This window comes from Trachypithecus francoisi, unplaced genomic scaffold (assembly GCF_009764315.1).
Source record: "Trachypithecus francoisi isolate TF-2019V2 unplaced genomic scaffold, Tfra_2.0 Lachesis_group2, whole genome shotgun sequence".
Lineage (NCBI taxonomy): Eukaryota > Metazoa > Chordata > Mammalia > Primates > Cercopithecidae > Trachypithecus > Trachypithecus francoisi.
In genome coordinates this window covers 37,242,221-37,269,425 of record NW_022681465.1, presented here as the reverse complement: position 1 = coordinate 37,269,425, position 27,205 = coordinate 37,242,221, and the positions used below count along the sequence as shown (strand labels likewise).

At 43.8% G+C, this 27,205-nt stretch overlaps 2 protein-coding genes and 1 long non-coding RNA gene across 5 annotated transcripts; 1 reads left to right on the top strand and 2 right to left on the bottom strand.

Moving 5' to 3' along the window:
* The first annotated feature begins 1,378 nt into the window (after window positions 1-1,378).
* Window positions 1,379-26,948, top strand: RGMB (repulsive guidance molecule BMP co-receptor b). Of its 2 annotated transcripts, none has more exons than XM_033179035.1 (5): window positions 1,379-1,775; window positions 2,743-2,818; window positions 6,439-6,692; window positions 12,072-12,580; window positions 25,972-26,948. In XM_033179035.1, exons 2-5 carry the CDS (start codon window positions 2,814-2,816, stop codon window positions 26,638-26,640), a joined length of 1,437 nt encoding a protein of 478 aa, XP_033034926.1. In that variant the 5' UTR covers window positions 1,379-1,775; window positions 2,743-2,813; the 3' UTR covers window positions 26,641-26,948. The 2 variants fall into 2 exon arrangements, with proteins under 2 accessions (XP_033034926.1, XP_033034928.1); XM_033179037.1 differs by lacking the exon at window positions 1,379-1,775 and adding an exon at window positions 2,328-2,431.
* Window positions 1,768-7,482, bottom strand: LOC117064867. 2 transcript variants are annotated; one of them, XM_033179038.1, is made up of 3 exons: window positions 6,543-6,825; window positions 6,280-6,432; window positions 1,768-2,398 (listed from the first exon to the last, which is right to left on the bottom strand). In XM_033179038.1, the coding sequence occupies exons 1-3, from the start codon at window positions 6,546-6,548 to the stop codon at window positions 2,018-2,020; spliced, it is 540 nt and encodes a 179-aa protein (XP_033034929.1). In that variant the 5' UTR covers window positions 6,549-6,825; the 3' UTR covers window positions 1,768-2,017. The 2 variants fall into 2 exon arrangements, 1 of the variants encoding a protein (XP_033034929.1); XR_004429716.1 differs by lacking the exons at window positions 1,768-2,398; window positions 6,543-6,825 and adding an exon at window positions 6,839-7,482 and having other exon boundaries at window positions 6,039-6,432.
* On the bottom strand, window positions 3,102-5,686 carry LOC117064868. The gene is made up of 2 exons (XR_004429717.1): window positions 5,342-5,686; window positions 3,102-3,329 (listed from the first exon to the last, which is right to left on the bottom strand). It is a non-coding gene; the product is annotated as an uncharacterized LOC117064868 (long non-coding RNA).
* Window positions 26,949-27,205: the final 257 nt, after the last annotated feature.

The following is a 27,205-nucleotide window of genomic DNA, read 5'->3' as shown; positions in this document are numbered from 1 at the left end:
AGTGGCTTTTCAAAAGCAAAACAAGTGGGGACATTAAAATTCCTTGCTTTTGTGAACCAGGAGCTGAGTTGGGTTTTTTTTCTTCTTCTTTTTAAATTATCAGATGCAAAAGAGTATGTTTCAATGTGTCTTACATTTACCTTTAAACGATCTCAGTGTTTTTTTTTCAATTTGACTGGCACTTAGAAAAGATAAAGCAAGGCGGAAAAATACTAAGAAGGAACCTACAGAGGTTTGGAGGAAGGGCGTTCATTGTCATCGCATTTAAGAAAGAGAAAAATATGTAAATTTTACTAATTATTGCCTCTTACACATCCTTTCTTGATAGTGACCCCAAGGTCCAAAGACGTTAAATCTGTTGCCTAAGACTCAGACCCAGAAAGTCAGAACTAGACCTTCCTCTGTGGAGTCCCACTTGCCCTCTTTACGCTGCCCTATGCTGCCTCTAGCGTTAGCCGGAGAAACTATAAGGAGGTGTTGGGGGAGGAGAAGGCAAAGAAAAGCTGGAGAGGGTCGTAGATTCTTGCCTAAGGAGGCAAGAAGTGACCTCCCTGAGTCAAGATACTTGAGCGTTTGACTTGACTAAGAGAAGCAGCTCGCTAGTTCCAGGAGTTGAACACGCCGATTAGCTGCCGCTGAGTATTTATACTTTTTTTGTTTGCTTGTTTGTTTTTCTACTTTGGAAGATCAATGTAAGGTAGAAAATTAATCGCTTTCTTCTCGCCCTCCACGCCTTCCACGCTGATCGAAGCGACTGTCCTGCCTCGAACGTTTCGTGGGCTCATTCTTTGTAACACACTTGCTCTGGGCCTTAGGTGTCTCTTTAAACCCTCTCTCCCCTCTTTATTTCCAAATCTTTATCTTTGACTTTCTTAAGCTGTGAAGACACACTGGCACCTTAGGTGGTCAGGGAAGATCGCTGGATTCCTTATTTCGGCGAAAGTCCAGAGGACCATTCCCGCCACTGTCCCCATTTTAGAAACACTTGGAAGACCCTTAACAATCATTTACGGAGAGAAAGAGGAGCATTCTGCTGCTGCCGGCGGGCAGCTAGAGAACGTGGCGGGGGGCAGCGCATCTGGCGCCTTGGCCGAGGCGCGGAGTGGGAACAGCCCGCACGCGTCCGCTGCCGCCCTGCCTGGCGACGAGTGGCACAATCGCCCACCAGGAATCGGCTGGTGCCGCGGGTGGGCGAAGGCACGGCTGCCGGCCCGGAGGGCAGCGCGGAGGGTGGCGCTGGCGGCGTGAAAGGCGTCTTTGTGCAAGACTGAGTGTGGTGGGGGAAAGGCGAAGAGAGAACTGAGCCCAGACCCGGACGCTGGGGTCTGGGGCGCCCCTATGCCCCTAGCCGTCCGCTGTGCCGGAATGAGCCGGGTAGCGCCGGCAGGGGGCAGTGTGGCGATAGAGGAGTTGCCGGGAGGAGGGGGTTCTCTGTTCACCTCTATTTGAGGCTGGACTGGGGAAAAAGCTGCCTGGAGGAAGCAGCTGGGGTGCGGGGGACTGAGGGATTTGGCTCCCCGCCCTCTCCCCTAGGTGGCGGAGAAATCCGGCTAGCTGGAAGGGCGCAGCTCCTCTCCGAGAGCTCATTCCGGAATCGGAGAGCTGGGAGAGCGGCCCCCGAGGCGGAGCCTCCCTCCCGCCCCGAGTCCCGCTGCCCCCAACCTGAGGGAGAGGGGCGGGTGCCGCGCTGCCTTCCCTCCGCGCCTTGGCCGCGTGGCTTGCGGCTTATTTTCCCAGCTGGCAAGCGTCGCGCTGCAGACAAGGGAATGCCTGTGGTGAGTTGTTTATTTTGTTGAAGTTTGCGGTGGGCCCGGGGGACGTGGGGGGCGAGCGGCAGGCAGCGGCCGGGACTGTTTTGTTTAGGTGCCCATCCACCTGTGTGGTATAAATCTGCCAGCCTCAAGGCGGCGGGGGACCGGAGTGAGAAAGCTCTCCCAAAAGCCCCTTTTCGCCACTTACAGATATAGGACCACATTTGATTCTCTACGCCTGGAACCGGCTAGATCCTAGTTTACGCTCACCCCGCCCTCCAGCCTCCCATCAACGCTTCCCGCACCAGCTGTGTGCAGGGCTGGCGCTCCGCAGAGCAAACAGCGCCCACGACGCAGGGACAGCTGGCCACCGAAGTCCCTCCCCGGCTCTCTTCCCCGTTCTTTGAGGACAGGGGAGCTGAGGTTTTGATGTGAAGGGCGCCCATGAAATTCGTGGGAACTTGTTCTGGCGTCTTCTGGAGTGGAGTTCTTTCAGGGGTGTCGGGTCTGCCCGGGACTACAAAATGGGATCCTGGGTTGGCTGGAGTTTCCCAGACTAGGCTGGAGAGAGGTCGGCTGTTGGCTCGCGGGAGAGCCCAGAGGAACCCCTTGAGCTGATGGCAGTCAAGACCGGCGGCTGCGTTTGCCTGGAAGAAAAGCCTAAATACATTAGCGAGCCGGTAAAGCTTTTAAGGCCTTCTTGGGAACGAGTGGCTGGCTAATGAGAGGTTAATTTTGTTTCGAAGGGAAGGCTCCACTGGTTTCCTGAGATAAATGGACAGGAAGCGCATTACCTCTGCGTGCTGGCAAGCGGCTCCCAAATGCTTTTTGCACCTGCCGTTTTGAGCGGTGAGAGCAGCGGCGGAGCCCGCAGGGATTGCGGGGGCCCGTTGTCTACGAGCGGGTGATGAGCCCTTCGCAAGCCCCGGGCTGTCTCCCTCCGGGAGTGCATTGCTCACACCAAGCTCTGGGACTCTTCTCTCACACCCAGGTCCTGCGTGTTCCGAAGTTCGGGGGCCCCCTGATCCCGCTGAGCCCCCTCCAGGAGCGGAAGGGTTAAGAATGATGTAAGTACAGGCACTTGGTTTCTCAAGTCGCCCGCTTGGCCCTCTTCCAAGTTGTACTTTCCTTATTTTCTCTCCTTTCCTTTCCTTACTGTTCTAACGCTTTTTAATAAACTTTTACTCCTGCTACGAAAAAAAAAAAATGATGTAAGTACAAACTACAGGCTGCTTGACGCTGAGCTGTCGGACTCTGAGCTATTTCAGCCGCTGCTTTGGGTACACAGTGGCCGGGGAGCAGCCGGGGAGCCCTTACTCTAGAATGGATTGCACAAATCGCAAACCTAGGTGATCTGTTAAGCAGTCAGAGATTCTCCTGTTAGATTTCTGGAAATGGAGACATATTAACTGGAGAACAGTTAAAAACATCACGTATAGGTTCAGGAAATGAAACCGCATCTTGTTTAGAATCCATTAGTGTTTCTGACGTGTTTTAATTCTGTGCACTTGCACGTTCATACCGTGCTGTGCTTTGCTGGATTCTCTGGATGTACTGTTCAGGTCTCCTCCTTCCTTCCTGAAAACAAAGAGGAAGGGAGAAAGAGTACCAGTGGCAAGAAACAGGGTGGATGTGTGAGTTGCACAACTCATCAGTCACTTCATGATTTTTTTCTGATTAAAACATAAAACTTTTATAAGTCACCGATTTTATGTTTGTGTTCTACCTCACTCCCCGATTTTTCTTTGTAGAATCTAAAATCCTTTGTAACTTGCAGCTCACGGGATTGAGGAGTGGCTGCGCTATAAGCGACTATTCACTACACTCTTGCTTTCCAAGCCGATTCCTGCTCTTGCGAACAGTACGAATTTACCCGCGAGTGTGTCAACTGACCTATGTCTTGAAAATAGGAACCACCTTGCGGTTTAATTGTGAAAATTAGCATTTTCCTTTAGCGGCTGAACAATTATGCAGCAATAGAAAGTGAATTGTTAGGCTTATAAATCTCGAGCTTGTCAAATTTTACAACAGAGGAGCAATAAAGCGCCTTAGAGATGAAGTTTTTCCTCTGAAGAATAGTTCCGTTTAACGACACCAGGGTATGCAATGACTCGAGGACGCCCTCTATTGATAGGAAAATCTAGAGCACCCATGTACTTAAGGAACAGGATATGGGGGGAGGGGAGTAAAAAACATCATACAAAGTCACGAGTGGAAAGACCCAAACCAAACAGAAATTATTGATCCTTAACTATTGAGTATATGTTTTGAAGTATGATCAATAAAGTGAGATGTTTCTTGTATAGGGGTCGAATTAAATGTTGGATTAAGAGAAAAAAAAAACTTTAGTCTTTGTCAGCCAAATACTTTGAAAATCAGTATTTGATTACTTTTTTAAGATGCTTCTGGCCGGGCGCGGTGGCTCAAGCCTGTAATCCCAGCACTTTGGGAGGCCGAGACGGGCGGATCACGAGGTCGGGAGATCGAGACCATCCTGGCTAACACAGTGAAACCCCGTCTCTACTAAAAAATACAAAAAAATAGCCGGGCGAGGTGGTGGGCGCCTGTAGTCCCAGCTACTCGGGAGGCTGAGGCAGGAGAATGGCGTAAACCCGGGAGGCGGAGCTTGCAGTGAGCTGAGATCCGGCCACTGCACTCCAACCTGGGCGACAGAGCGAGACTCCGCCTCAAAAAATAAATAAATAAATAAATAAATAAATAAATAAGATGCTTCTTAGTATGTCATGAACTGTACCTCATTAGTTATATGAAGTAATTGAAAGATTGTAAATTTTTGCTCTAATAATATTTAATCCACAGTATTATCTAAAAATGTCATATACCTTCCTCCCCAAAAGTCATTTCTCCAGGCAACTGTGAAGCTATTATTAAGCATATTATGGATATACACAGGCTTGGATTATATCGTGGGTAGTGAAAGGTGTGTTTACCCCGTAAGTCATCATAGTATGTAATAAGTAACTAATGAAAAGTTACAGTAAAAACAGATAGGCATCCTTCATTAGGGACCTAGTGGTTTGGGCAATTCACAATGTGTCTAATGAGTGAGCTGGTGAGACCGAAGGTTTGCCCCTCAATTATCTTAGTCCATTGATTAGCACATTTAAACATGTGTGGAATATCAGCATGTCCGTGGTTGATACGAAATTCCTAATTAGAGATTCTGAGTAATGTAGCGTGTAGAGTTGCCAACTACGATTTGGATGTTAGTGGATTTTAAATGGCAGTCCTGTGCTGTTTGGGGAAAGGCAAAGGTAAGGGCAGTATCAAGTGTCTCTCAGCCTTGAGGTCATTCTTGAGATTAGATACCACTTCACACCTACTGATAACAAATTGGAATCTATCACCAGTCTCATAACTGCGTTTCTGTCTCCACTTGGCAGCCTCTTTCTTTGCAGACAATTGTCTTTTTCCTCACTTTCGGACCCATCCGATCATAAAAGGAGAAAGTGACCTGCCATTGAATTAATCTGTAGAAATTTGCGGAAAATTGAAATAATCTGTAGAAATATGTGAAAGTCACTGAGCAACAACAAATCGTGGCATAATTACACTGCATAAAAACCCACCATTCTCATTAATTACACTGTAACCGAACGTTGAAGTTTGCCCACTCTTAGACCTCTCCTTGCCGCTTTCAGGAAGGGAAATGTCAAAGAAACTAGAACACCTGAGCCTCGCACAGCTGCCAGCGAATTCCGCCGGGAGTTTACGGGTACCTTCCCAGCCCATCCTATCTGCTCCGGACCGCGGGTGACATTCAGATTTTCAACATTGCCCCGAGTTTGCTTTACCAGACACCCGCAAACGGTTCGGAACGCTGTTCCGCAGATGTGATTGGCTAAAAGGGGACCTGCCGCGCGGCGCTCTGTAAAAGCGCCAGCTTCCTCCAAGGAGGTGGAGCTGAAGTTGGCCTGGCCAGGGCGGGGTAGGGTAATTAAATTAAAAAAAAAAAAAACTTGGAGGGAAGAAGAATCGGATCACATTAATTCAAGCAGAGGTCAAAGGCCGGTACCTTTGTAACGCCGGCGGGAGTGAGAATTGCGGTCGCCCATTTCTATTGGGCGCAAGGAAACAGTAAATCGCGGAAGGTGGTAGAGAGCAGAGGAAAGGGAGTGCGAGGAAGGTTGCGGCGCAGGAGAGGACTTGCAGTCTCGATGGACACGGAACTCGAATTACACTGAGCGGGAGGGGGGAGCGGGCCCTCTGGGTCCTGCGATTGGCAGGCTGAGTCGGGCGGACGTGCGGTCAAAACCAATGGGAAGGAAGGGAGGGACGCGGCGGGGGATAATGGCGTCGCGCATTGGCGGGCACAGGCCGGGGCGGGACGGCAGTGCGGGACTGAGATTGATTGACCGCGGGGGCTGCCGCGCAGAGATATCCGGGCCGCCGGCGGCTGCCGCTCGCTAGGGCTGGGCGAGCCGCTTGGAGGTCCACGCCCGCCGAGCCCACGCTGGCTGGGGACGGGGTGCTGGCGCGCTCGGGACTCGTCTCAGCAGTCGCTTACCGTCTTTGTGTCTTCTCTTCCGCCCCTCTTTCCCTGCCCGCCGCCTCCGGCCGCCACGATGCCCTTGCGCCCGGTTGCTGCCGCCGCCGACTGGCTGTGTCCGCGGCGCGCTGCTTGCTGCGGCGGTGGTGGCTCCCCATCTGCTACACGGACCTGAAGGAGGAAGAAGAGGAAGCGAGGCGCGTCCCCCGGCCCATGCCGCAGCCACGGGCCCAGACCCGCCACGGCGCCCGCCCCGCCGCCCTCGCCGGAGCCCACGAGACCTGCATGGACGGGCATGGGCTTGAGAGCAGCAGCTTCCAGCGCCGCCCCTGCTGCCGCCGAGGTTGAGCAGCGCCGCCGTCCCGGGCTCTGCCCGCCGCCGCTGGAGCTGCTGCTGCTGCTGCTGCTCAGCCTCGAGCTGCTCCACGCAGGTAGGACGGGAGCGCGTGAGGGGAGCCAGCCCCGGGGCCGAGGGCTTTGTTCCCAAACAGCCCCAGGTCTCGAAGGCGCTCGCCGGGGCGGAAGGGTGGCGTGGCGCGGCGCTACGAGAAAGGCCTCCCGAGCCCCTGACACGCACCTCTGCCGGGCTCCCGGCGACAGAAACGCAGCCACCCACCGGGCGGCCGCCGGGCGCAAAGACGAGTCCTTTCCCCACCCTCGGCTCGGACCGCTGACAAATCTCCCCTCCGACAGCCGCTTATCAAACATTTAGCGGGCGGGGGCCGCGCGCCGGAGACAAATGTTCCGGATGCTTTATTGCTCTGCGCTGGTGTTTACTGAAAGTCAGGCTCGGATCAGGTTTCCGCCGCCGCAGCCTCCTCGGAGGGAGACCAGGAGCCTTGTGCTGTTTTTCTTCAGTTGGGGGTGGTGGCGAGGCGAAGGAAGCGCACCAGATGGAAAGATTTTCACCAGATTTTGCAAACCTGGGAGTTAATCTCGAAGTAACGTCAACTTTTTTGACTAGGGATTTCTTTCGTTTTGGCAAAAGCTGCTTTTAATTCAGCTATCAGCCTCCCGGGAAAAGCTCGTGCTCAGTGGCTAGCCGGGTGTCTTCGGGCTCCGTGAGGGGTTGACAGATAACCATGCTGCCTTCTGGAGGTCGGCGCTTCCCCAGCCTTGAGGAATGTGTTCCTAGGGAAGTAAGCCTGCAGATGAGCCTTCTACCATGTGATACCTATTTTTCTTTTTTAAAAAATCGTTTTATGAAAATCCAGGACGCTCTTCACACTATTTTATTTTAGGAATTTGCCTAGACAAAGAACTTTTTTTAATGCTAAGGTTGAAAGAGGCATTATCTTTTAGTCTTGAGAACAAACAGAGCATTGGATAAGTTTCTTTTCCTTCGAGACCTTTTTGTCCTGTGTATATGAGACACTTCACAACGTTCTGGTCTGGAAAATCCTGAACTTCGATGCTACGCAACTGTGCGGAGTAATTTTTACTTATTTATTAAACCATACCCGCCATGCTAAAAATCAGGGAGGTCTTTTAAGTATTGGGGGGAAAAGTGTGGCATCTGAGAAGATTTAATTTACTTTGCGTAGCTTTGCGTTGTGATGTAATAGCTGCTTTTCAACACCTACAATCAGGGAAAAGACTGACGACTTAATAAAAAAGTGTAATAGAAAGCTTTAGAATGATTACGGCTTTCAATTAGTAACTTAAGAACCTTAGAAAATAGTGTCAATCTGCATGTAGTTACGTGGAACATTTTTCTTGACATGTTAAAAGATATATTCAGGAGTGTTTTGTGCGAAAAATATGTGTCCATAATACAAAAAGATACTTTTCATGAAATGGAAATTGTGCTAGGTGGGACTCTGTCCCCCTTAGCTGCTTGGATATTGTTTCCCATAGTTGCCATAGGATCCTGTGACAGAATTGGAATGTGGTCCCTGAAGATTTCTTTGCTGGCCTTTGAAAGGCATAGTAAGTTGGCTTAAAGGTTTAGAAAAGTAGGGTGTCTTAGTTCAAGAATTTGGAATGTGAAGCTCTCAGTAGCTTCATGTATCCTCATTTAAGTCACCATTAGATTCAACCCAACATAATGTGGTGAGTGATTTCTATGGACAGCTTATTGGAGTGAAGCGATTAATCCTGTTAAAGAAAAGAACGCTGCTTTTGAGAGATTTCTTTGAAGAGTGGTGCTGTTTAAATGCCCGGGTTGTTTCTCAGAGAAGGGAGCCTAGCAAGAGTGCCAGTGCTCTTTGCAGATGGACTATACTATGTATTTTATGCCTGAATCCTTGTCATCTGCCTCAGCACCCCATATGGCTCCACATTTCACTTAGTTCAGCTTCAGAATATCTCATTTCTTTTAGTATAAACTGGTGATTGTGCTGCAGATTCACACGTGTAGTCCTGGTGTTAAGGAAACTGTCTTGAATGGTGAGGTCTTTATGTCTGACTCATTAAAAAATGATGAAATGAAAGCTCTAGACCCGCAAAGGCTTTAGCATATTCAGTAACTGATATGAAAATACTGTCACACTGATCACAGATGATCTGACCCAAAAGTAGAGAAATCTGTAACTGCAGAGTTTTAATTCTGCCCTTGGGGAATGAAAAGAGTATGAAAGGAGTACCTTTAGTTTCACTTTTTTTTAAAGCAAACCTCTGCAATTCGTGAATGGAGATCCAATATGGGAGTTACTTGCTTATTCATACACTTCATGGCCTTCTTGGCTACATCCTTGAAATTGTTTCTGTTCCGCATTGTCTTGGCATTTTGGCAGGAGGCTTACTTTACCACCTGTAACAGGCAAAGTGTGCATTGTCGTTCTAAATTCATGAAGCCTGGATATTTCTGGGTGTATGCTGCAAGTTAGTCATTATATAGGAGCCCACAGCGAAGCTGAAAATGCTGACCCAAATGCACTTTCTCTCTAGCCCTCTTCTCTCCCGTCATCTCTTTAGCAAAAGGCTGTTGGAAGCCTTAGCCAAAGCAAAAGAACCTCGGGAGATCTGTTTGATTTGAGATTTCTTTAAGCAGTCAACATCTACCTGCTATGAAAAAGGGAGAGGTTTAGGCCGGCGCAGTGGCTCACGCCTGTAATCCCAGCACTTTGGGAGGCTGAGGCGAGCGGATCACCTGTGGTCGGGAGTTCAAGATCAGCCTGACCAATGTGGAGAAACCCTGTCTCTACTAAAAATACAAAATTAGCCGGGCGTGGGGGTGCATGCCTGTAATCCCAGCTACTCGGGAGCCTGAGGCAGGAGAATCACTTGAAACTGGAAGGTGGAGATTGCAGTGAGCCGAGATCGCGCCACTGCCCTCCAGCCTGGGCAACAAGAGCAAGACTCCGTCTCAAAAAAAAAAGAAAAGAAAAGGGAAAGGTTGGGGGGTTGCAAGGAAGGTATGAAAAGGGAGCTGGGAAACTAAATTGTACTTTTCTTTCCTTCTGAATGATTCCATCTGCATTTCCATACTGTTCTTACTTTTGATATTTTATGACTGTTTGAAATAATTATAAAGAAACACATGCTCGGATAGATTTTATAGACCATAAAAAGAACAAATAGGCACTGCAAGTTTAGCGGTAAGTTCTTGTGCTGTCATTTATCTGTGGTCTTAAGAGCTCCTCATCACTGAGATATTGGCCCCGTGTTTATTTTCTTGCTTTCTGTGTATCTGATTTTAAAAGAAAAAAAAATACAGTGGCTACTTAAGTCTTTTTTTTTTGGTCATCAAGTACTGTCATTAGAGTTAGGAAATAAGAGGAGATATGACCTGTGATGGAAGAACAAGTTTTGAGGGAAAGCACCACCTCCTGGCTTAATAATGCTAGCTGTTTTATGAATCTGCTAGAACAAGCCTTTTAATATCGCTTTGCCTTGGTTTTTCCATATGCAAAATGGCTTTAACCCTTTTGGGATTGTTTAATTAGTTAATTTCTGTTTCAGTTTTGATTTGGTTCTAGTGAAAAATAGCCGAAAATTATTTGATCTGCTTTGGAAAGAGAAATTCTGTAAATACTGGGAGCTACTTTTGTCAGCTTTGGAATGAGCAAACATAGATTCCACACAAAGATGTTTTTGTAAATTTTTTTTTTTTAAGTATGATTTGATGATTGCTGTAAATCCATAGCTCCAACATATTAAAATGTTTTAATCTTTGACTCAGGTTAAAGTGAATACCAAGCCTTGACTACATAGTGTTTTCCCCTTTTGACCCAAATGCACTATCTCTCTATTTAGCCCTTTTCCCTCCCATCATCTCTGTAGCAAAAGGCTGTTGGAAGCCTTCGCCAAAGCAAAAGAACCCAAGAAGATTTGCAATTTAAAATTTAAAATGTAGAATTTTTCAAATTTAAAAATGGTGACAGAGTTGTCTGCAGAAGTTGTCTCCTCCCACCTATTTCTCCCAGCTAAAGCCAGAAACAGATTACAAGCTACTAAATTCAGATTTAAGAGCAGTTTACTAGTGAAAATGTTAAAATAGCTTTCTAAGACAATATTAGACGTAAAGTCTTTATCAGATGGAGTTCCCTAAATCTTGATATCATCCTAAAGTTTATTGCATCCACATCTTGAAATAATTACATATTTAATAATAATCTACTGGCCCTGAATTTTTTCCCACATCCAGAGTATAAATTAGAAGATATTTACTGTCTGGAAAAGATGACAAATTTCGTCTTAGAATAGCTTCCTCATTTCTCGGATGGAGGACCCTCATACTTAAAGAGATTAAGAGACGTCTCCATAGTTTAAAGACCTATAAAGATTTTATGTAACACAAATGTGTGTTACAGTTCATTTATATATAATTTGCAGTTGATGACAAAGAATAGTGTCTCTTTTCATTAAGTCTGTTGTTTCCATTTTATGGAACAGAATATTAAATTATTTGGGGGCACAAAACTGACCTAGTATTGGTAGTTCTTGTGCTTTTTGTGCTTTAGGAGATTTTATAAATTTTTGTTTGAGAAACTAGTAAAAAGCATCATTTGGAAATAGATTTTTTTAAAAACTAATAGGGCAGTAATACTTTGGTTTTTCGTAATGTTTATATGAATTGTTTTTATTTAGTGTGCTTTTACTTGTGATCTGCTTGGGAGCTAGATGGTAAGGAAAAAGCAAATACATAGCTTGGTCAAGTTAATCTTGTGTTTTGTTTTTTTTTTTCTTCTTAGAGCATTTACATTTTGTAGAAATTAGAAAATTGTGTCAGTTTATTTAAGTTTCTTGGTAAATGTGCCTCAGGAGAAGTAGAATGACAGTACCTGGATTTTTGTTTGTTTTGTTTTGTTTTGTTTTCTTATTCTGTAGCCATACAGGTAAATCAAGTAAAGGTGTTTTAACTAATTATACTATAATTTAGGATTTTACACCTTCCTGAGGTGGGAAGGTTTTAACCATGGTTTTGTGCCTAGTGCTGCTTTTCCAATGCTTTCTGAAGGATGTTATGCAATTTTGGAAAATCAAAACAATGTTCATGTTTTTGGCGTAACCTTAGAGTAGAGGAATCTTTTTAAAAACCTATGACAAATAGCCACATTGATAAAATATTTTATTTACTATTCCCTTGTAATCTCAACCTGTGATCACTGGACTAGACTCATGTTCACTCACAGTGGCTCATGTGTTAAAATTTTAAGTTAACTAATTGTATGCAGTTTTTCTTCCAGTGGCTTAATTTGAGGAAGACACAGGAACACAATGAAACCCTATTTCTGAAGATTTCTTAAAATAGGAGTACAGTATATAAAATAGAACAAACAGTTCCTAAAGAACAATGCCATTTTCTCATGTAGCCCAGGAAGTTAAGAAGAGTTTACAAATGTTTGGTCTTATCTTTTTTCCCATAGGTGACTGCCAACAGCCAGCCCAATGTCGAATCCAGAAATGTACCACGGACTTTGTGTCCCTGACTTCTCACCTGAACTCTGCCATTGACGGCTTTGACTCTGAGTTTTGCAAGGCCTTGCGTGCCTATGCTGGCTGCACCCAGCGAACTTCAAAAGCCTGCCGTGGCAACCTGGTATACCATTCTGCTGTGTTGGGTATCAGTGACCTCATGAGCCAGAGGAATTGTTCCAAGGATGGACCCACATCCTCTACCAACCCCGAAGTGACCCATGATCCTTGCAACTATCACAGCCACGCTGGAGCCAGGGAACACAGGAGAGGGGACCAGAACCCTCCCAGTTACCTTTTTTGTGGCTTGTTTGGAGATCCTCACCTCAGAACTTTCAAGGATCACTTCCAAACATGCAAAGTGGAAGGGGCCTGGCCACTCATAGATAATAATTATCTTTCAGTTCAAGTGACAAACGTGCCTGTGGTCCCTGGATCCAGTGCTACTGCTACAAATAAGGCAAGTATACTTTCTTTTTTCCCTCTCCCTACTCAACTTTCAGATGTTTGATTCTTCAGATAACTTTTGAAATGTGCCAAAAAGGGCCTAGGTTGAAAGAAACTTCTTTTGGAAAGCAATTAACAGTTGATAAAGGGTTAAATAAAAATTATTTAGTAAGGAATTTCTCATTGGAATGTAAACGTGGTTCTAATTTTAAATAGACAGTGATATGAAGAATAAAAAGTAAACAGTGAAATCGAGTTCTCCAGGGAAAAGACAGGCCTGTTTAATAAAAAAAGGATGCTTTTTTCAGTGATGTCTTTTTTTTTTGAGTGCATATGTGTATGACTCTTGAAGAAATCCAAGTTCAGATTTATCAGATGATTGATGTGGGTGTTCTAAATAAAGAAATCTGTGAGGCCTGAGGCACTGACCTATCAGAAAACATATTTTATTGGAGATTTGGAAGGTATAATAAAACATAATGGCAATAAGCCAGCTTCTCAGTGGTAAACCCAAGGTGGTGTTTTAGTTACTAACTTCTTGATGACCAAGAAGGTTAATAAGTGAATATTGCAGAGCAGCAATGTGTAACCTCTGTGTAATCTCAGGGCCTCAGGTTGACAGTTTCAGTCAGAAGCTAAGAGAAACACTGGCAAAATTTAGCTTACCATGACTAGCTGCCAGTTTCTGTGGTCTGTGTTCATTTGTTTTAAGGAAACTACTACTGTACAGAGATCTTTGAAACCGACTTCAAGGCACCAGTGTTTAGTGCAACCAGGTAGAGAGGACCTATGAACTGGGTTTCTGATTGACAGTCAATGTTAATCCAACCATTAGTAAGTAAAGTCAAAAGGGTTTTCCGCTAAAATAGTGTCCCAACTAACCACCTCTTTCCCTGTCTTTTCCAACCACAAAACCACACGCATAGATCATCTCATCTTGCTTTATTTCCTGCATTTATTGTATCTATTCAAAAACATTGATTTAGATTTTTTAAATGTAATTGACAAGACTCAAGCTTTTGAAATACTTAAGACTGTTCTCTTGATTCCAGGACACCCTCCCCTGCGTCTAAACATGTGTGGCATGCTTTTTAAATGAATTAAAGTTATTTTACTTGGCATTTTGTGGAGGGAATTTTACAACACCTCGGGAGGTATCTGGAGACACCCTAGGGTGTCACAAATTTAAGACTAGAAGTCATTGCCCTAAACAAAGACGACTGTTACACTGGTCTAGACATCTTAGGGGAGCTCCAAAATGTTTATACTTCATCTCTCAGTAAAAGCTTAGGCTTGTCTTTTGCCTTACCAAATTCCATATCTCAAAATAAAGTTTTCTCCCTCTGCTTTTGTATGTATGCAAATTATTTTTTTCTATAAATATCTCAGAATATGTATTTGCTATGTTATATATAGAGTTATAGAATTACGAAGTTATAAGAGAAACCGTGGCCCCAAATCCATCATTACTGCAGAGTCATATGGCACATGAAAGCTAGGAATAGTCTTTGGGTAACTGAAAGAAGGCAGTCCATTGAGAATGGAAAAAGTCATCAATTATGCAAATAATTGAGGACTTGGCAGAGTAACCTTCAAACAAAACTATAGAGATTAATCAGAGCTTGTACATGGGGAAATACTGGTTCTCGTCACAAGAACCAGTATTCAAATTTTATTCTCCATGTCTTCCATCCACTCATGTCACTTCTGTTTGTTATTCAGTCTTTCAGAATTCTGTTGTTACTGATTATGGTGAAAATATGTGGGGGATAACCTTATGAAAATTGCTATTATATAAATGGAACAGTTTACACTGAAGTATTTAAGATCATTTTATTTCAGTTGAATTAGTTGTAATTTTTAGCAAATAAATAAAAAGGACAATCTTGTTTTCTCCCTTGGTTTGGAATAAGGATCAAAGGTTTTACTCATTCAAAAAACGTTGGAGAAAGTGGTCCTCTGACATAAATTCAAGTAGATGATGAGAATGCTTGGTCTTTAATTGCACTATTGGAAAGTATTTTCCCACATCTGGTGACCATGCTGTTCAGCAACAAGCTATTCTGTAGCTTCATTTCACGACCTCTAGGAGTTGTTGGATTTGGTTCCCCACCCCCCTTCTCTTTGTAACTCTCTGCAAAGCACCATAAGCATCTGGAAGGTTGCTCTTGAAGACCTGTCTAAATACTAGTATGACGTGTGCTGGTGAAACCAACGAAAGTCCTAAAATCTTGCAGTACGATTTCCTTTTACCCACATAGGACCAAAATAAAACCTTAAGTACAAAAAAGTGGTAGTAATAAAAATAAAAACAATAGGAGGCACAAAGTGCTTATAAAATAAGTTCTAAACAAGATCTGAAATGTTCCCTTAATGTCTACCACAATACTTTCTTTGAAAAATCTTTTGAAAAATTTTTTCATGGGAATCTCAACTTTACTGAGAATTTAAGCAAGTGCATAGACCAGTTGTTGGGTAACCTAGTACTGTGCCTTGTAGATACCAGATCATCCTTGTGTGGTCAAGCGTTTTTAATAACCCACATGCGCAGTGCCACTAGATTGAAAGACTGATGATGTCATTGACTAGCTAGCCAGCTGTGATACTGAAATTTTTGTAAACATCCATTCATTTCGCTCCCTTTAGCACTGCGCTGAAGCACTAGACCCTAGGGTATTTTGCTCATTGAGGCTACTAAGACAACTCCTCAGTCCTAGGTACCTGGGCCTCTTAAGCAAGCCATCTTCAAGCCCAACTTTGTCAGCTCTGCCTGTTCCTAAGTACCCCCCTTTTCCTTATCACAAAAAGACAAAGTGGGGGGAAAATCTAAACACCATAAAATAAAATGAAGTCACCCAGGGTCATATATTAGCTAAGCTTTTTCTTTTTTTCTACATGCCAAGCAATGAGTTCAAGGCAGACAGGCTTGCGGTGCTTAATGATGTTGCCTCATCTCCCCTGGTCTACTGTTTTCTTCCTCACCGTGGCCCTCTCCTCCCCTTCCTTGAGAAAGGTAGGCTTGTTTTCCCGTCGGTCGTGGTGTGCACAGGTATGCCTTTTCAAGGCCTCTGTGTTTTTAGTTTTGCCCTCTGCCTGCCTCCCTCTCTTTGGAGGAACCTGTGCCAGTTGGCTACCTTGCCAAGTAGATGTGTTTCTGAAGGGGAAGCCAGGGCTAGTTTTCATCTCTCCACCCGGGGGGCTGCAGGGGTGTCTGGCACACACACATACCTCGGCTGACATCCACATCAGCTCTGGGCCATCTTCCCCACCTTTGGCTGTGAGAGGCGGCTACAGGCATGCAGGCACTCAGAAAGAGGTGAGAGGGACAGGCTCTGAACTGGCAGAATTAGCTACAGTGAGAAGAAAGGCAGGTTTTGTTTTGTAGGAGGAAGTAGCCCACCCTTCACAGGCTCCAGAGAGGGCACCTGTCAGTGGTTGTCCTGTACCTCACACACTCAAGAGAAACCGGATCATCTGTGTGGATGCTTGACTTTTTCCATGTTATTTTTGCCAGCCTTTCAGTCTCAACTCTTGTTTCATTCATTCTGTGGATCTTTGTATCTCTATTTAAGTGGGTTCAAGAAGAATCTGTATATGCCATGATCACAGAAGGTGATTGGGGAATATATTTTTTTATGAAAGATTCTGCTTTTGCAAATGTATTCCCAATAGCATATATTAAAATTGGCAGTCTCCAGGGAATTCAAAATTACTCCTTTTTCAAAAACAATTCAGAAGTCATTTATTATTAAGTTGCATACCTAAACAAATAATGGAAATGTTTTTAGTAATTATTTTTGTGCAAGTAGTTTGAATTCCTTCACTTTATTTTTCTTTGTGTTTTAATGTGATTGTATCCTTTTTCACCACTCTTGCTTTCTTACTCTATCCTTCTACCTCAGTAACACAAAATGAAAAGTAGGAGTGAGACTGGGGATGACAACAGGTCCTATTGCAGATCTTCTGCTACACATTTTACTGTGCCTCACCCTTGAGTGAAAGAAGGTGGTTTACCTTAAGGCATTTGAATTTGGGAAAGGACTGTGCTCATTGTACTTGACCAAGCCAGATGACCATTGGCCAGATGGGCAGATGCTCTGAGGTGCCTGTCTTGTATGTTTTTGGAGCTGCCAAGGGCCACCAGCTCCTGGTGATCTTATGGGCAGCACTCACCACCTGTCCAAAGCATAGTAGCATACCCTGCCCATCATGTATTATGGATATAGTCTAAATTCCATACTTACCCTGAATTTCAAATTCTGCAGCTACTTTCTTGGGAGTTCTTGAAAATTTCCGCTGGTTGAAGATACTAGAGATGTAGAAAGACTTAGTTTGGTTTGCTGTTGGTTAATGTCTTCTTCAAACTGTAACCTACAGTTTTCCATTGTAAGAAACACCATTGCCTTGTAGGCTCCTAGAGCATGAGGTAGGTCTACTGCTTTCTGGTGCCCCTTAGCGTGTAGTTATTGTTCGGCAACAGCATGTGGGCACGTAAACCAGTGTTCTGGGTCATTCTTTGTTGGTTATAAAATCAGACCAGGCATGCCTGCATTGCAACAGCTTTCAGCTGTCATTTTAAGTATATCTCTGCATAAGGTTTGGAAATCTGTCCTCTGTTGACCCCAGACCTAGTACATTTATTGTAGCTAAGTCTTTGCAGCCCATGGAAACCATGTGAGCTACATAGTGTTTATCATTATTTTTCTGGACTAAGGGATATGGTTCTTCCATTGACAGGTCTGTGTTTGAATGCAAGGCACTATTCTTGCATGCAGTGTTATAAAGAGGGGGACACATAGAATTTTGGGGGGGAAAATAGACCATTTTCCCTCCACAAGGAAACTACAACTCTCTTGGGGATACATTGTAACTAATCCTTACAGTCTGAGATTGCTCTTTATTTTGGTTATGATTATATTGCTGCATTGGTCATTCTTGCCATCTCTTGGAGATTTGCTCCTTATTGTAACCCGCCTTGCTTTATGAGGATGCTAAGAAGTTCTGACTTGTTGAGGCATATTGGGAACAGATGAGAAAGGATTTTGCAGTTACAGCTCCCTGCTTAATGTAATTCTTTCCCTGATAATCATTCTCTGATAAATGTATGGTTAATTTGGTGCTGCATTTGAAAGAGAAGGTACTAAAGGGCCCACTGTGGGCGATGTAGAGGTGAATGCAGCCTTTGCCTCAATCTAAGCACATAACTAAAATTTGCAGCAGTCGGTGGGAAAGCGTGGGGTTTGTGTGTAAACCCAGCATTTTCAGGGTTTCTTTGTGGAACACTGGTGAACCACATTGACAAGCTGGTTCCAATTGATGTTATTCATTTAGCAAGTTGGCAGGGGTGTCAAGAAGGGCCAGAAGAGTGGGCTGCTACAAAGGCCCGTCCCACGCTAACACCCCTCCTTACCAAATCATTGTCTTTACTCCTGGGATTTGGCACAGTCTCTTTCCACCTCCCACGGTAAGAATGCCCACCTGCATCTGTATTTCCTCATCTGCATGCAACCTAGCACGGCCTAGAACCCTGGCTCCCACTTTTGAAAGGCTGCTGGTCTTTGATGTTATACCAAAAAGCTTTCTAGAATTTGACCATCACAGTCGCCAGTTCTTAATTAAATTCATTTTCCAGAGCCTCATCTCATCTTTAAAATTCTCATAAAAGCATATATTCGCTATTTATACTCTCCGTGAATTTTTTTTATTGTAGAAACAATATTGAAACGTGAAAAGGCAGGTTTTCAGAAGAGCAGAAATCAGCTGTAGTTCCAGGTGGCAGTCTTCTTATTTGTCCTTTTCTGTTTACCACGCAGCTCTTGTGCATACTGGATTATTAAGGTCTTAGGCCCAGAAAGTACTCAACTTTGCTTTATATCATTTCAGTAAGTTGCCTGGAGGTGAAAAGGTTTCCAAGTGGATGTGAGGAAAGGAAGCAGAGAAAAATGGGGAAATTACTAGTTGTGTAATGAACCTATAAGTCTGAAAAATCATTTTGTAAGATAAATGAGCTACCTGTTTATTCTTTATGCTATACTTTTCGAACAAGCTATGCCTTTATTTCATTCATACACATTAAAAATTCTGGGTAATGAGTCTTTTACCATCTTTCTAATCTCCCTGACTGTGCCACTCCCTCTCCCAGATGTGGTTTAGAAGGAAAAAGAAACCTTCAGAACCCCCCTGTTTGTAAGTGAAATTAACCCAGCGCCTAGCCCTGTGTGAGCCAGTCAAGATTCCATGAGGGTGCTATGGGGCTCTACTGCTTTAAAACAAATCCACACTCTTCCATAGTTTAAACCAGAGGCATGAGGCCAAGTCTGATACACAGCTGAGAGTTAGAACTTGTTTTTCTGTCACATTTCCAAATGTCTCTCTGCCTGGTTAAATTGTCTTTGAGTCAACATTTTGAGGGGAGGGGGCGAGAAGGAAACATTGAGTGGTTGGTCCTTTTTTTGTTGGCTTCAATTAATGCTAACCAGTTTCTGCTCGTGTGGAATGTGGCGTGTGAAAAGTTACCTACAGTGTTGAACAATGAAAACTGCTACCTTACCCATTTTGTTTTTGTTTTGACTGCAGTAGAACTTGCTCTTCCACTGTTTTAAATTTTGTGTTCTTGTGGGTGGGGTAACTTAAGGACTTTTTCATACTGACAAGGAAGCTGGCCAGCTTGTCAGTAAGTGATCACTTAAAAGAAAAGCTAACATACATCTAAGTTACAGACTTGAACTGGACAGCCTTGCAGTGAAATCACAGTGCTACTGGGTCTAGAAAGAAGTTGAGGTGAAACTGGTTCTATGGAAAGAGGAGTTTTTTATGCCCCAGTTAACTGGTTATTTTAAGAGTTGGAGCCAAAAGAACATGGGTTCTTTCCAGTTGGGACATAGCATGTATACTGTGGATAGGATATGACACTGTCTAAAACTCACTTCTCATCTGCTCTGCGTGTGCTCCTGAAATGGGGGTCAGTTTCCATTTAAGACGTGTGTGTGCATGCATAGATGTACGGGCACGTGCTTTTACATGGTATTGAGGTCTTCCCCTTTCCCTACCCAAGGAAAATGCAGACATAAAGATATTGTTTTGTAGGATTTCAGTTAACTGACTTCTTGAAATGCATGGTGACCACTTCTAACCACCTCATTCCTGAGTTCTCATGGGCCTTTTCTTTTTTTTTCTTTAAGCCCTCAGGACTTAAAATTGAACCTAGAAGTGACAGAGTGAGTGTATTGTGAAGACCTTCAAGCCCTTTTACTTTTTTTGCTCACCTCCCAAAGCTGAAAAATGATCCAAGAGGCTGTGGTTTTCTAATCCCATCGGTTTGGAGAACAGCTGTGCTGAACCAAGGCCCAGAGTAGAGCCTCCGGTCTGTAGTTCTGCAGCTTCTCTCCACCAGGAGGGGGAGTGCCTGAAGGCAAGACCTGCTAGGACAGATTCGGCTGAGAGTTACAGATTCGCCACCAACCCTGACTCTCACTGTTCAAAATATTTTTAGCCTCTAGTCTTAAGCAAGGTGGCATCCTGGGCCTGTAATACTCTCCACACAGGCCTGACTTCGTATCTGGGCGCATAGTGAGTTCCTACACTTGCTGGCCTCCTCACCATGCAGAGTCCGAACACAACAGACAAGCTAAGGGAGAGGTTCCATTTGGAGTTTTTGGAATGACTGAGATTTCCAGGACAAAGGCCTTTCCTCATGCTCACCCTAGCATTGCTCTGGTCTGTACAAGGAAGTTGGCCAGTTTGCCTATCTCTGCACCTATGTATGCTTCCAGCCTTCATTGTCTTAATTGTACAGAAGTTACTCTTGGGAAGCTAGCATTTGTGTGCCTGTTCCTTTTATGTGTTTTCCGGGGCCAGCTTCCCTTTCATTCTCTTTTTAGCCACTGAGCTTGGTGCTGCTTCTCTAGACCACCCTAGCTGCCTTCAGCTCTGGGTGTCCTTCCCCTCTGGTTTGATTTCTTCGTTCTCTATCTGCTGCCAAGTACCCCTTCTGAAGCCAAGGCAGCCCCTGTTTCTGCATGTATTTATTACCTGGGGCAACACTGGAGAATAAGTTTGGTCCATTCCATTTCTCTGGATCCTGTAAGTGCTCCAAGCTCTGTGGAAAGGGACGTGAGGATAGAGAAACTGATACCTCTTTTGAAGGTAGCCCATTTCTTAGTTTCATGCAAGCCCTAAAAGGAGTCCATAGTATGAGTTTTAATCTGCTACTCACCTCGTCAACACAGGTACTGTCTTACTGTTAGTATCTTGTCCTAGTCCAATAAAATTGTTTAACAAAATGTATTTTTGTGGATCTTAAGTTCAGCTTCCGGTAGATATTTGTTTTATAAGATATTTGATACATTGGCTGAGTGGTGATAGTAAAATTACATCCCAGTTCATTGAGTTCATAGCTTCCTAACAGTTTTTTTCATAATTTTTAAAGGAAAATTATCAATGACATCAAATATTTTCTAGTCCGGTATTTTTTTATTAAACATGGCATATATAAAAACTCTCCTGAATTTTGCAAGAAATTGTTCAGAAAGAGTTATTCTAAATCAATATACCTCTTTCCCCCCCTCAAGGGAGAGACAGAGCTCTCCCCAGTTTTTATGTAACCAGGGGACAGTTGCCACCCTTCCTGGACAGAGTTCCTCTGCTCTGGCCAAGATCTACACTTCAAAATTACCCTGGCAGCTAGGGAGGAATGGGACCAGGGAAGACACTTGAAGGTGCTTTCAAAGGCCCCTGCTTCCTTTAGGTGCTTCAGAGCATCCTAGTCTCTAACTTCTTAACATTTAGAAAAATCGACCCTTGGAAGTAAAATTTGGGTTTCTTAGGAATGGAGAGAGAGCATGTGTATTTTTTTTTCCTTTGAAGTATGTGCTCTTGTTGGAATGGTTTCTTTTTTATTCACTGGGGAAGACTGATTGTAGAGGCTGCATGCTGTTACCATGTGTTAAGAGTAAAAGGGGCTGCGAGCACCATGTTCTTATTCTCCCTTAGGGTCTTCTATTTTTCAGCCTATCATTGCACCCAGAGGATATGGCAAAGTAGACACATCAGCTAATTATATGAAATACAATTCATTGACTTCTTTGACACAGCAGAATTTTAACCAGGTGCATATCAAAATTATGTTTCCATGTGTTTCAAGCTAGTTTCTGTGACTACTTCAGTTTAGTTTACTGACCAAGCTAGAGTCCAGAGATGAGAGCTCCTAAAGTCTGGTTCTCATATTTGAGGATTCCAGAAAAGTCCTACACTCACAGTGCCAAATGGCCTGATTAAACACAGATAAATGTTTCTTCCAAAATACATTATGCACAAATAGTCAAGGTGCACAGCCATTTGAGAAGTCTGCTATTTTAAAACCTGTTTGTGGCATTTTGCGAGGCTGCTGTGCCTTGGATAGATATCTCTCTATCTCTTGGCGAGGCAGTACCTGTGTATTTCCCTCCTTGTTGCCTACCTCATTTTCATTTAATATATATATATATTTTTTTCTCGTGGTGGAAAGGAGAGGCAGGTGCCTCTTAGAATTATTTCACAGCAAACCTTCTTAAGTTCTTGTTGCCTGTTTCATGTAGAAAGGTTGATTTGTAGCTGCTGTCTTTCTTTTCCTAATAAACCTTGTGGGTGGTGAAGATCTAGGAGAGTGAAACATTAAAAATGAATGAAGAGAACTGGAGTAGTTGGTCTAAAGTGGGGGTTGAGAGGGGCTGGGTGGAGGAGGTTTAACAAAAGGCATTGATGTTTTAAATGCACAGAAATGCCATCTATCAATAATAAATGGTGTGGCATAGAACAGATGTGCCAAATTGAGTTATGACGGCATATAGATTCGTTCATAGAGGGGAAAAGTAAGTAGCATAGCTAGTGTTTTTAAATTATCTTTGTGTGAGCTTTTGAAATACAATTTTGAATATTCAATTTTTATTTTCTAGTGGCTGCTAGCTGGAAATATTAAAAGTTTGGTGTTTTTTAAAATTCCAATTAAATTTTTTGTGCATATTTCTTTTTTTTTTTTTTTTTTTTTTTGAGGCGGAGTCTCGCTCTGTCGCCCAGGCTGGAGTGCAGTGGCCAGATCTCAGCTCACTGCAAGCTCCGCCTCCCGGGTTTACGCCATTCTCCTGCCTCAGCCTCCCGAGTAGCTGGGACTACAGGCGCCCGCCACCTCGCCCGGCTAGTTTTTGTATTTTTAGTAGAGACGGGGTTTCACCGTGTTAGCCAGGATGGTCTCGATCTCCCGACCTCGTGGTCCGCCCGTCTCGGCCTCCCAAAGTGCTGGGATTACAGGCTTGAGCCACCGCGCCCGGCCTTTTGTGCATATTTCTAAAGTAAGAGTTAAGAATGAATAAATTTTGCTTTTCTGAAGAGGAAGACAGTCTGAAAAGGAATTTCTTGCCCTTCATTGGCTGAGTGCTTGCCTTTTAAAAGCTCATGTTGTAATTGTTATGAGGAATGAAATTGCATTATAAAACTTAAGTCATGTGAAACTATTACCCAGTGTTTTCTAAATTTACATTGATTGTATCTCTAGGTACCTGTTCAGTGCATATTTAAACTATAAGGGACTACTCAGGAAACCCACTCATGCTTTACAATCAATTCATCACCCTCAGCATTTTGATTCAAGGAATAATTCTACACATATGCTCTGTGTACAAATTACCTTGCTCGGTAGGGAAATGAGAAATATCCACTTGTCTCCGAGCAAATCACCACTAGTAAATTGGAAAGACAAATCTGTTAGGTTAACTAGAATATTTTGTAGGTGTAGATACTAGAGCAGAAGACAAGTTTTAAGCTTCTAGATAGGTAGGAGTTATGGTTAATGTCACTGGCATAGCAGAGGACAATAATGTGGGAGGTGTTTGAAATGAATCCTGAGTTCCTGAGTTGGAATTGTTGTGCTTAATGAAAAACACAGTCATGGTGAAACGAATGGAACCATTCCATTCATCTCAATATGGACCCTTGCTTGCTTTTTGGAAACTTGTTTGGAATCAGTTACTTTTGCTTTGTTGGCCTAACACAAGTAAATCCTCTTTGTTTTTCCTAAGGTGAACAAAAAAGTAGTTCTTGCACATAATATCAAGTTGGTTTAAATTTTAGGTTTGTTAGACTAGAGAGACCAATTAGCCATTGTTGAAGAGTTTAATCTTTGAGTGAATATTACAAGTGAAAATAATCATAATGATTATATAAAAAGTCTATTACTATTATTTTAGCCGTCTATATTGTTAACGTTCAGTTTTTTCAGGTGTAAGATTTTCTTGAATCAATCTTTTCATCTCCAAGGGATCCCAGCATGCCTTAAAAAAACACTTGTCAACTGATTTTAGAGTCACCAAATAAAGCTATTTTATGGCCCCGTTAGATATCTAGCTGCAAACCCCCACTCACTCTGAAAAGTCCTATGATTGGATGCACAACAAATTTCCTGAAATCATCTCTGATGCACCTCCTTTGGGTTGTTAAGAAGGTGTTGAAATGTGAGAAGGCTGGTAGTGAAATCAAGTGGTGGCTCAGGGTAATTAGGAAGGGAGAAAACCCAGCATTTTCATAGTACATTGTCTGGCTTTTAGTTGCAGCTGCAAACAACGGATATGAATTTAACCAGTTGCTACAGTGCAGCTGGTTCAGATCTGGCTTTATAACTGGCTGAAGTAAAATGAAATGGCTGGAAAATTCCAGTCAAGTAACACCAGTGGGAACATGTGGAATTAAATAGTGTGAGCAAATGCTGGCCGAGTTAGAGAAAAACTTCAGACATAAACTTGAGGGTGGTGGTGAGGACTTCAGGGGGGGCCATTTTCTGGTCTTTTTCACAAGGGTCTATTGTTTTGATTAGTTTCCTTGCAGGGGGTAGGTTTCCTCCATCCAGGGTAATTCATATGGCATTTGGCCTGTCTACCTTCCTCCTGACTGAAATCACCTGATAGTTCTTGTTTTTTCAAGAAGGAAGAGAGAACCCTGTTGCCTCAGTAACTAGCAGTGATACAAATCTCAAAATGTGGTCTTTTTTCTTTGAAATAGGTTCTCCTTGTTGTGTGTGTGACACAGCAGCCCCTATCTCTTCATAGTTACCTTCCCTCCACCACCTGTACCACAGATGTTGGTTATGTTGGAGGTGAAGGTGTGCAAGGTTTTTAAATAACTGTTCTAATTTAAAGGATTCTGCTGGAAAGAACATGGGTTTACAAAAGAGAGGCTTTTGTATTATTAGTAATTTTTTTTATTTGATGAATTTATGTGCTTAGTTTGGAGAATTGAGAGTTGGCTGGGAAAAGATTTCTGAGGAGTTAAGGGACTCTGGTGCTGTTTGGGAAAACATTTGTTGTAACTAAGTTTAGGGTATTCAGTCTCTGCCAGTGCTTAGGAGCTATATTTGCCAGGTGATTTCCCTGGCACAGGGATTAGCCAGTGATGTGAAACATTTGATTAAGGGACTAATAGAAATCTTTCCTGGGGTACATGAGTGGTGGCTGTTACTGGGGTGCCCCCTCCTCAACTCTTTCTCTCTCTGTATTTATAATGAGTAAGTTTGTAGTGGTGAGTCATGGGATACGGTTTTTTAGTTCTATGAAGAATCTTTGTAGGAAACAAAGTTCTGTTAGGTATATTGTTAATTAAGCCCCTTAAAGTTTCTGCATCATAACTTAGAAACGAACCTTGTTCTTTTCTCAGAACTATGCCATGACTCATCCACTGTGGAAGGAGACAAGATATAAATTATCAGTAAAAATTGCCCATAATCTGGCCTGGCACAGTGGCTCATGCCTGTAATCCCAGCACTTTGGGAGATGATGGTGGGGGGATTACTTGAGGCCAGGAGTTCAAGACCAGCCTGGGCAACATAGCGAGGAACCCCCGACCTCTGCCGCCTCCCTCCCCCCGTCCAGCCCCCCACCAACCCCATCACTTCAAAGTTTTTTAAATCAGCCAGGCATGGTGGCATATGCCCTTAGTCCTGTGGACTCAGGAGGCTGAGGTGGGAATGCCCTTTGAGCCCAGGAGTTGAATGTTGCAGTGAGCTATGAATATGCCACCGCACTGTAGCCTGGGCAAGAGAGTGGACCCCGTCACTTAAAACAAAAAGAAAGAAAGAAAGAAAGCCTATATTCTGATAGCAACACTGCTCGCTCGCGCTCTTTCTCTTAGGAAAGTAAAAAAGTTTTGTGTTGATGTACATTGCCTGGATTTATGTTAAATTTTAATTCTAAATATATGGGACCTTAAAAAATGTTTTCTGAAAGTGATACCCATTTTTGAGGTACAAGCAGTTGGGTCCATTTTGGAAATACTGCCTTAAGCCATTCAACTTCAAAATGGATGGGAGCTTTTGCTACAGAGAGTTACCCCATTCTGCTTCCCTCCCATTCTGTTAAACCTTGTACATGCTCCTTCCCACAGATCACTATTATCTTCAAAGCCCACCATGAGTGTACAGATCAGAAAGTCTACCAAGCTGTGACAGATGACCTGCCAGCCGCCTTTGTGGATGGCACCACCAGTGGTGGGGACGGCGATGCCAAGAGCCTGCGTATCGTGGAGAGGGAGAGTGGCCACTATGTGGAGATGCACGCCCTCTATATAGGGACCACAGTGTTTGTACGGCAAGTGGGTCGCTACCTGACCCTTGCCATCCGTATGCCTGAAGACCTGGCCATGTCTTACGAGGAGAGCCAGGACCTGCAGCTGTGCATGAATGGCTGCCCCGTGAGTGAACGCATCGATGATGGTCAGGGCCAGGTGTCTGCCATCCTGGGACACAGCCTGCCTCGCACCTCCTTGGTGCAGGCCTGGCCTGGCTACACACTGGAGACTGCCAGCACTCAATGCCATGAGAAGATGCCAGTGAAGGACATCTATTTCCAGTCCTGTGTCTTCGACCTGCTCACCACTGGTGATGCCAACTTTACCGCCGCAGCCCACAGTGCCTTGGAGGACGTGGAGGCCCTGCACCCGAGGAAGGAACGCTGGCACATTTTCCCCAGCAGTGGCAATGGGACTCCCTGTGGAGGCAGTGAATTGTCTATCAGTCTAGGACTCACATGCTTGATCCTTATCGTGTTTTTGTAGGGGTTGTCTTTTGGTTTTTTTATTTTTTTGTCTATAACAAAATTTTAAAATATGTATTGTCATAATATATTGAGTAAAAGAGTATATATGTATATACCATGTATATGACAGGACGTTTGTCCTGGGACACCCACCAGATTGTACATATTGTGTTTGGCTGTTTTCACATATGTTGGATGTAGTGTTCTTTGATTGTATCAATTTTGTTTTGCAGTTTTGTGAAATGTTTTATAATGTCCCTGCCCAGGGACCTGTTAGAAAGCACTTTATTTTTTATATATTAAATATGTATGTGTGTGCTTGGTTAATGTGTGTAGTACATACACACAGACACCCATACGCAGCGTTTCCTTTGAAGTGACCAGTTGTTTGTAGCTATTCTTGGCTGTACCCTCCTGTCTTTTCCCATTGCTACTGATTTGCCACGGCGTGCAGCTTTTACTCGCCACCTTCCGGTGGAGCTGCCTTGTTCCTTTGAACTATGCCCTCACCCTTCTGCCCTCACTTGATTTGAAAGGATCGTTAACTCTCCCTTACAGGTGCTTGGACTCTTAAACACTGATTT